This window comes from Triticum urartu, chromosome 6 (assembly GCF_003073215.2).
Source record: "Triticum urartu cultivar G1812 chromosome 6, Tu2.1, whole genome shotgun sequence".
Lineage (NCBI taxonomy): Eukaryota > Viridiplantae > Streptophyta > Magnoliopsida > Poales > Poaceae > Triticum > Triticum urartu.
This window is the reverse complement of record NC_053027.1, coordinates 517,451,987-517,461,855: the sequence shown is the minus strand read 5'-3', so window position 1 is coordinate 517,461,855 and position 9,869 is coordinate 517,451,987. Positions and strand designations below refer to the sequence as shown.

The 9,869-nt window shown below is 48.0% G+C and overlaps 2 protein-coding genes across 2 annotated transcripts; one reads left to right on the top strand and one right to left on the bottom strand.

Moving 5' to 3' along the window:
- The first annotated feature begins 2,437 nt into the window (after positions 1 to 2,437).
- Positions 2,438 to 3,367, top strand: LOC125512586. The gene has a single exon (XM_048677680.1). It carries the CDS (start codon positions 2,607 to 2,609, stop codon positions 3,111 to 3,113), a length of 507 nt encoding a protein of 168 aa, XP_048533637.1. The 5' UTR covers positions 2,438 to 2,606; the 3' UTR covers positions 3,114 to 3,367.
- A 1,702-nt stretch (positions 3,368 to 5,069) lies between these two features.
- On the bottom strand, positions 5,070 to 7,597 carry LOC125514753 (F-box/LRR-repeat protein 14-like). Its single transcript, XM_048680106.1, has 2 exons — positions 7,401 to 7,597; positions 5,070 to 6,660 (listed from the first exon to the last, which is right to left on the bottom strand). The coding sequence occupies exon 2, from the start codon at positions 6,609 to 6,611 to the stop codon at positions 5,133 to 5,135; it is 1,479 nt and encodes a 492-aa protein (XP_048536063.1). The 5' UTR covers positions 6,612 to 6,660; positions 7,401 to 7,597; the 3' UTR covers positions 5,070 to 5,132.
- Between the last annotated feature and the right edge of the window lie 2,272 nt (positions 7,598 to 9,869).

Here is a 9,869-nt window from a genome sequence, read left to right as displayed (position 1 = left end):
CTTCTGCGCTTTGTGAGTTGATCAACTTGATTCACTCTTGACTTAGTCTTGATCAACCTTGAACCTTTCCAATTCTCTTCATTTGGATGATGCCTTGAAGGTAGGCATGAATGATCACACAATCTTCTTCTTCAAGACATACTTGCAATAAGCCCAACACTCACATGACCAATCTTTGGATAATTCCTTGAATAGCACCTTGGTCGACACAAACTCTCCTTGAAACCACACATGTACTCCAAGAAAATCCTATGGACAAAACCTTCAAATATAACTCAAGGCAACCATTAGTCTATAGAGATTGTCATCAATTACCAAAACCAAACATGAGGGCACCGCATGTTCTTTCAAAGTTCCTGTGGCATCTAGCACTTGTGGTAATGTGGAAGAGTTTACTGTTTACATCCCCCTTATTAATCCAAGTCATCCCGGAACACTGCCTATGAGAGACTTCTGGATAGTGTAGAGGCCTGGGAGCTTGGTTTTGAGGTTGGCGCAAATGGTGTGCTCAAGACGGAGATGCCACTATTTTACTAAGTAGTGTTGAGTCGGCAAATGATCTCTTTGCAATTTTTATTTGAAGCTTCATGGTACCCAAGTTTTCATATTGTCATTTCTTTAGAGCTTTGGTGGTGCGGCATAGCTTGGTATGAAGTCTACGGAGAGGGCGATGGTTGGAAGTGGTTTTGTCCCAAGCTGCCTGAACGATCTCCATGTATCTCTGAACCTTAATCCAAAATTCCTTAAATTTGAAAAGGACACATGTGATGTAGAATAGTCCCCCTAAAGGAACAAAGGGATGTGGTCAGAGCATAAGGAAGGCAGATCTTGCATATGGACCACATGGAAGAGCATCTCCCAATCATTTGAGCAGAAAACATGATCAATGTTTGCGTCGGTTGGGTTTTGTTGCTTGTTTGACCATGTGAACCTACGACCATTGAGGCACATCTCCTTAAGCACCGGCCACCCTTGTGGCTAGGTCGAGGGAGGGGGGATGGGGGACGAGAAAGAGAAGCGAGAAGGGGCGGCAGCCAAGATGTCGGACAAGTTCGAGGATGTCATGGCGAAGAAGGAGGAGGAATATGTCAAGCACAATGAGATGAAGGAGGAAAAGAAGGCAGAGAGGTTTCACGTGTTCATGGAGATGCAAAACAAAAAGTTTAAGTTAGAGAAGAGGAAGATTGCTATCAAGGCCGCTTCCGAGAAGCAAAAGTCGTGAAGGCGACGAAACTTGGATCCCAATGTTGAGAAGTTTGTTCAAGACTTTCGTACTACCATGTACAAATGCTTTGCGCAAAAGGAAGGTGAAAAGGATGCCGAAAATTAAGGTCTTTGGCACGGACGGCCGGACTGAAGGCTTTTGGGATTGATATATGTAAAAACTTTGTTCAACATCTGGTGGTTTTGGTACTACTTGCATTTGTTTGCAACTATTTAAATGTACGTTAGCTTGAATTGTTATTGATATAGACAAAATTTATCAAAGGGAGGATTCCGGACAAGGGCAGACATTGATGACTTCGCTTGGATGGCCTCCACATAGTCGCACCCATTTGTTGGTGTCCGTTTGGTAATTGGCATTGGAAATGCCCTTAGAGAAACTCTAGCAGAGGAGCCATAGCAACCGTCACTCTGACGATTGTGTGCCAAAATGACACTTTAGTATAATTGCCATAACTTATGTAGGGCGCTTCATATCGAGCCCGTGAGCCTCCATATTTGGAGGTTGTGGGTTTTGGCCTCGAGCACACCCCATCCACCAGCCACTCTTGCGGGAGAAAAGTTTCACCTCCCTCATCAACCTACTGCGCTAGCCCGTGGCAATTTTATCGTCACTTTTTCCTGTCGCCCACCGCTATAAAAAGACCCACATCCTTGCCGCCAATAGCCTTCACTATCACGGTGGGTGAACTCGGTGATGTTCTTGGGGAAGCAGTGAGATCCTCGAGAAGCGCTGGTAAAAACTGTTTGCATGGATGTTCATTTTTTTCCTTGCACCTTCGTATGTGCATTGGTGTGGTGGGTATCCCCTCTATTATTATCCGTATTTATTTATATTCGTCTTTGCATGTACATTTCTTGAAGTTTTACAGAGAAAAAGGCCCGAACACAGCAAAAAAAATATCCAGTGCATATGCACGGCAAAGATCCCCGTATATTTTGCCTTGAGCCACCTACGGTGCATAACGATCTCCGAGAGGGGCATCCATCCGTCTTATCGACGCCGACGTGTTCGCGGACGCTTTCCATGCCATCCCGACGCCTCCACTCCACCCACGGCCAGCCTGGTCGGCGGCGGCGCACGGCACGCGTCGCCGCGCGGTTTGCCCGCGCCCCCACCTTCACCCCCTCGTGAAGGTATCCGCGCCGGCCGGCATCCCCCCGCGCCAAGTAAAGCAAAGCAAGGCTCAGTGCGCAAGCGTCCCTCTCCCGGTCTCCCTCCCTCTCCATGATTCCTTCCCCCCGTCTATATAACCCTCCGCTCCTCGCCTCACGTACGCCGTCAAACACCGACGACGGAGACGAAACGAGACGAGGAAACAGCCACGCGCGCGCGCGCCCAAGCCGCGGGTTTCTGCAGAGTTCATGTGACGCGATCGAGCATGGCGAGCGGCGGCGCGGGGGGCTACTACCACGGCGACCGGTACGGCTACGGCTACTCGTACCCGCGGCAGCAGCTCGCGCCGTCTCCATCGCCGGCGGCGTCGTTCCACATGTGCCTGTTCCTGGCCACGGCGTGCCTCCTCGGCGCCGCGTCGCTCTACTCGCACTGCGAGTCCGCGATGGAGAGCCTCGTCGACCAGCTCCGGGTCGCCGTCGTCCTGTCCCCGTTCGTCCTCCTCCTCGCGGCGCAGTACTGGTCCGCGACCGGGCGGCGCTGGCGGTCGTCGTACTCGTACTCGTCGCCGTCGTCGTCGTCGCTGCTGGCGGCCCCGGCGCCGGTGGTGTCGTGGGAGCAGCAGCCGCCCTGGTACGACCAGCGGCAGCGGGACGGCGGCGCGTCGTCGCCGTGGGGCGTGGCGCTGGCGCTGGCGCTCGTCCTGCTGCTCATCTCCTACCAGTCGTGCTTCCAGTACTGGTGGTCCCCGGTCGTCCGCCGCCGGCGCTGAGCTCCGTCGATCGGATCGGATCGGATCGTTCGCGCGCGCGCAGCTAGAACTAGGCACAGCATTTGGTCACGTATTATATTTCTTCAGAGGGAGTATACTAGGCAAGAAAATTATCGGCAATTGGCAGAGCAGGATTTTGCTGTCTAAACCGTCAGATGTCTTAGCCGTCAGAAAACTATCACCAGTATTGGGAGGATGTAAACTGTTGTGATATAGTACTATAAATAATAATAATAAAGAGCAGAATTCTTGCATTTCGCAGTTATCAAATTATTTCGGTCTTTTAGCTGACAAATTGCTCTCCAACCTAGGAAATGCTACTCGAACTGTAATGTATCATGTATGCATATTAATTTGGTTCTCTATGAGGCATGCCCCATCTGCTTATGTCCAGAGTGGAAATTCAGAATTTCAGACATGGATGTCGCAAGAGAAAGTGCAGTTCAGGCCAACAAAAACTGGAGCGAAATCACTCCTTCTCTGAACATACACTGAGTCTTTTAAAACCACGAACCCTTGCAAAGAATATAAGAACCAAACCGGTTAACCAAAGTACTACTTTGAGTACTTTTAAACGACGAATCTTTGAATGCATTTTCTCTCCCGAAAAGGAAGCAAAGTACAATATGTTAATAGCAAACACCGATCGCTTTAGGTTTGATTTTGCTGCCAGTTAACTAATCGAAATTGATCCGTGAAGAACGTGGAAACGCTGCACGAAAGAAAGCAAGCAAGAAAGAAAGAGAAATGCAATGCAGGACAGGGTAGGAATCGCATTCCTGGCTTTTGGCCATGATAGTATACAGATAGAACCCGGCGATCGTCTTTCTTCTCTTTCGGCCGGTGATGGACGAGTAAAAGCACCTTTCTGCGCTACTAGATGACCGTGTGGGGGCGAGTACCTAAAACCAAAAGCAACCGCCCCCAAGTATTCCAGATTCTTGTCACCCTCTGTATGTGACATTTCTTGGCTCCCCTTCCCTTCCTAGCGACCGGAATCGATTTCATGGAGGAGTTCCTCTTTCTTTCAGTGGCACCTTCGGATTTTTATTAAATGTGCTCCAGATTTTTCTGCATTCCATTATTAGGCACAAAGCATAAACAAGGGACAAAAGAGTCTCTGATAACAAAAGCAGCAGCCAAGATTACAAAGATGATTATAAATCTTAAAAAAAGCAAGACTACGTGATGACCAGACAATATTACAATAACACGTGCATTTTCAAGCAGCCAATAGATCCTGGCATTCTTTCAAAATCCGAACCCCATCACAGCTATAAAACAAAATTAAAGGGTGCCATGTTTTGAGATCTCAGGGCAAGGAGGAGACCTTACAAACAGAAACAACGCAAAGGTGCACATAGAAGCAGAAGCATGTTCGGACTCATCAGAAGAAGAAATCTGGAGTGCAGGAACTCATCAGAAGAGAAAATGACAGATACAGCTTCAATCTCCGAAGTGAAGGCTAAAGGATAAACCCAACAATGATTGGTGTGTCTGCTATCCTTTCCTTTTGGCTAGGGCTAGAAAAAAAGCTCGAATCTCATGAGCTAAACGAGTAGCTCGTGACTCGGCTCGAATCGACTCGAACTCGAAGAATAACGAGTTGAGCCAAGCTTTAGTTTAAGATCGTTTATAGACCAAGTTAAACGAGCCAATCTCACGAGTACTCGTGTAACTCGTTAGGCTTGGTACAAAAGATCAGTCACTCTCAATACAAAAAAAGATCAGCCACTCAGCACCCTATGTCCTAGACGCACAACACAAGGCCTAGCTGTTGAAGGCCCAACCGCCTAGGAGACTCATGCATTACAAGGAAATTATTATTGTTAGTGATATATATATGTTTAATATATACACAATCATTTTTATAATATTTGAGGGTTTTATGTTCATATTTTTAACGAGCTTAACAAGCTAAACGAGCCAGCTCGTGAGTTATACGAGTCAAGCCAATCTTGAATTTGAGCTTGTTATAATAATGAGTTGAGTCAAGCTAGCTCGTTAATGAAACGAGCTCTAGCGAGTCGAGCCGAGCTTGCTCGACTCGGCTCGAATTCCAGCCCTACTTTTGGCGATCATTCCTTTTAGGCTGTCATGGCTTTCAGCCTCCGCAGAGTAATGAACTGATTTGGCAGCTCTCTGCGCGCCTTCCTGAGAGATCCGGCGGCAGCTTATAACGGTCAGCCACTCCAGCTTCTGTGCACGTGCCAAGGCAGCCATTCCATCATCTGTCACTCTCTTACATTTGCGGAGCGTGAGACTGCTCAAGCGAGGAGCCTGTATAATCAAGTTCATACCAGCATCAGTTATAGACCTGCAATCCACGAGCTCGAGCTTCTCCAGAAACTGTGAGGATGAGAGGCCCTTCATCCCCTCGTCATAAAAAATGCTGGCACCATTTAGAACAAGAGCACGAATCGGACATGATTGGATGAGCGTTACAATACCCTCTTGTGTGAAGCCTATTTCAGTAGGATAAATGGGATCGCAAAATGTGAAGGTGAGCTCAATAACCTGAAGCATAGGGCAGCTAAGAGCTAGAGCCTTAAGGCTAGCATCAGTCAATGGCGTCCTAAACTCACCATCTTCACATCGCAGAGGCATGAGACGAAGTGAGATGGTTTTAAGGTTGCTGCACCTCTGGAATAGTGCAATCATCTCATTCTCATTTAGACCAATAACATACTCCAGGTAAAGTGTCTCCAATGCTTTGCACTTCCCCAAGAGAAAACGAAGTCCAATTTCTGGCTCAGTTATTATATGAGCCAGCCTAAGATCCTTCAGATTATCACAGCAGATGTCATAGCTATATGGGTAGCCAGACACGTAGGAGGGATCACGGGCCCCTGGCACCCAGTAATTTCCATTAATCTCGAACTCAAACTTTTGGAGATTCAACCATCCTGGGCCAAACTTTAAGAGGTCATACTGGCTGATACCATCGCAATCCTTTACAACAAGTTCCCCCAGTGATCCATACCTCCTAAGGTACTCCAGCCACTCCCCGCTGTCTACTGCTGTACAGTCAACAAGGTGGAGAACCAAAAGATACCTGCAACCAACCGCCACCCGAAGAATCCCAGTAGAAGTGACTGCTGGTGCATGGTTCAGCCTGAGGGACCTCAATTTTTTGCACTCAGCTAGATAACCTAGACCAGTGTCATCGATGTTTGAGCAGAAGCTTAAAGCAAGATCGGACAGCAAGGAGCAGTGAGATGATAAAACAAGTAGGCCTTGGTTGTTCAACTGGTCCACGTTACTGGACTTCGACCCAGAGTAATTGATCTCTACTTTTGCCAAATTGGGGAACCGGGAAAACAGCGATACCAAGGCTTCTGTTGAAGGATTGAGTCCACAGCCAACACGGATAGCAACCCTGTGCTCCGCCTCGATGGTGGAGAGCTGCTTCGACACGAGGGAAAGAGAATTAAGATCACTTGTCTTGGTAATCCTCTTGACGATCTCTCCAAGCAGTGGCTCTGGGAGACCCTCCATCGAGTATCTCAGCTGCACAACTTGGGCAGTCTCAAGACCCGGCTTGGCGCTGAAACAAAGATTCTATTATCAGAATGGAACATAACAAGATAACCAATTAACGGCTGTAAGAACAAATGTAAAAGGGAACATCAGTGAAATATCAAACTTTTCTTGTACTAGTTTGAAAGATTCATGTGCATATCAAACAAGATAACCAATTAACAGCTGTACTAGTTTGAAAGATTCATGTGCATATCAAACAAGATAACCAATTAACAGCTGTACTAGTTTGAAAGATTCATGTGCTTATCTACACAGTGAACAGTAACCAACTGGCTGCAGGCTAAAATTTATAAGGAACAGGAAAACGCTGCAAGGAAAAATTAACCAAACGACCTAATCATATGAAATCGCTGCTCGGTGGGGGATTTTCTAACAGTACACCAATTAGAACAACTAGTCCACGAGATCATCGGACATCCACCTCCTGAATTTAACACACGTATCTGGAAGGACCCAACCAATCAGATTTAGAGAGCGATTTCCAGACACTCCAGAACGGGTTTTACCACAAATAAATAAATAAATAAATAAACCGGGCTATTTCCTCTAGAGTTTCACAGATATTCCAGACCCAAACGCGGTGGGCTAACTGCATCAGCAGAGCCAAGTACACGGTGGAAGAACGGAGAGCACGCAGTCATCGCGGAACGGGATCAACAGAGCTCGGGTGGAAGAATCGACGTCGCCTCGGCTGGCTCAACCAATGCTGCTCGAGAAGGGAAGGGGATGGATCCAAATGCGTACCTCGGAGGAGCCGACGAACCGGGAAGGGGGGCGCCGGCCGGGAGGGGGGAGCTGGGCGGAAACGGCGGCGACCGGGGTTTGGAATGGGTGGGGAAACCTCCGCGGCGAGGTCAGACGGCGAAACCCTCGCCTTCTTCAGCGGCGTGAGTCGCTTTTGAGCGCCGGCCTCACAGCACCAACAAAGTTTTTTTTTTCGAGACAAAGCACCAACAAAGGTGACTTGGGCTTGGCCCGACTTGGTGATAATGTCACGTGATGTTGTTTCTTTTTTTTTGGACAAAGAAATGGCGCCTTAGGCGCCTATGCATTAATCTGAAGAACAAGTTACAACCATGGTTTTACAATGTCGGATGTTCAGATTGCCTAGCTTCAGAAGCATAGGACAGTGATCAACCGAGTGGGATCTACTTTTACAAACCATTGTAGGACTAGTATTTGATTCTGAGAAGTATGATCTAGCCGCATTGTTGTGAGCCCTACTATTAAGCTCCCTGGGAATGTGTCTAACGTTTATCTGAGCCTTGCTAGTAGAGCTAAAGAAATTTGCCAGTTGGCTTCTAATCTCCCAATGACCAGGGCATTTAAGGATATCTCGTGCTTGTGCAGCCTGGGCTAAAACTTGATTATCCGTGAAGAAGATGGTGTCTCCTATTGTGATTGTATTGATCACTTGGGCAGCTACTTGAAGTGTCGTAGCTTCTGCTTGGAGAGGCGATGCGATTTGTTCCTCGGATAAACGAATACTGATATTGACCTCTTGATATTTTGCAGCCATCTGTATGAAAATTCCTATGCCTGTGGTGTTTTGTGTATCAGGTTTTCATGTTGTATCCGTAAAGACTTTGCAATTTCTAGCCTGGCTCATATCCAGAAGATTTGACTGTAGTGTCAACAGAATTTCGGGATGTGTTTGAAACTCCAACTGGCCTGCCCCCACCAGTGTTGGTGTCGACGGAAAATAGACAAGTGGCCCTGGGTCTCACTGTGCAGAGTCAAAGGGTGTAAGCATGGTGGTGTGCCTGACTATGGGTCCAGCTAGTAGCGTGTACTGGTGATGTGGTTATATTATAGCTACAGACTGTAGAGAGGGAATAATGTTGAATGAATAGTAACTGAACCTCATCTCTTCCGTGTTCTTCTTCTTCTTCTCTGGTTTTCCCCTTTTTCTCATCATGTTCTTTCCGATCCCCTCTCAGACCCTACTCGTTGATTCGTGAGACTAGCCAGGGCCTCACAATTGGTATCAGCAGCCTCGAATCAGCGTTCGCTGCGCTCACATCCTCTTGATTCGGCGGTAAAATTCCACCACGAAGGGTGCGGATTTTGTTTCTGCAAAATTCGCGCAAAATCCCAAGTGGGGTTCGACGAATTCGGAGCGAGTCACGATGACATTGTCGAAGCAGCCGCTGCCGTCGGCGCAGACCAATTTGGTGCTCACAGCCATGGGGGAAAACATTGAGACCATCCAGGCGGTGCTTACCTCTATGCTCACCAAGCTTGAGGCGATGGATCTTCGGATCTCGAATTTGGGGAAACAGATGGAAGATACGCAGGAGCACGTCGATGCCATCCGCCATCGGCAAGCAGAGATCGGCGTGGTACCTGCGGGATCGGGCGTCATCGAGCAAGGTGCAACACCCACTTCTTGCCCTGCCCCTTGGCTCGCTAACCTTCAACCGCCCTTGCTCGGGAACCCGGGCAACGGTCGGGTGTTTGTCACAGCACCACCTTCCCCTACGGAGCAGTCGCCACCTCAGGCACCAGCGTCGGCACCTCGTCAGGATCATCGCTCAGTCCGCGAGCACGCCCCTGAGCAACATCGGGAGTTTGCACCGGAACGAGATCGAGCTCATTTCGTCAAGCCACCCAAGCACCATTTTCCTCGTTTCAATGGTGAGAATCCTAGGCTGTGGATCGATTTGGCCCGCACTTACTTTGATATGTATCAAGTGCATGTGCATCAGTGGGTGTCAACTGCTACACTGTATCTCGATGGACATGCGGCGCTGTGGTGGCAACCGTTCAAACGTCATCGTCGTCTGTGGCCGTGGGACGATTTTGCTTTGGAAATTGAATCGAGATTTGGGAAAGGAGAGTTTGAAACACATATGACACATCTCTTACAGCTAAAACAAACCAATACAGTGACAAAGTATAAGGCTCTGTTTGAGACTGCTATGTATCATCTGATAGCTTTGGATCCTTCTTTGAACTCCAGGTTTTTCATATCTCAGTTTGTTCTAGGACTGAAGGATGAGATCAGGGCTGTTGTTCGATTACAAGCACCTACAAGTGTCACTCGAGCAGTGTGTTTGGCCAAGATTCAGGAGGAGGAAATAGAATTGCAGCGACCACGGTTCCGATTTCCTTGTCAGATTCAACAACAACCAACCCAATCTGCCATTGCTTCAGTTCCACCAGTTCCCATAAAGAACACGGACGACTTTGGTCGTGAGCGACAATTACGGG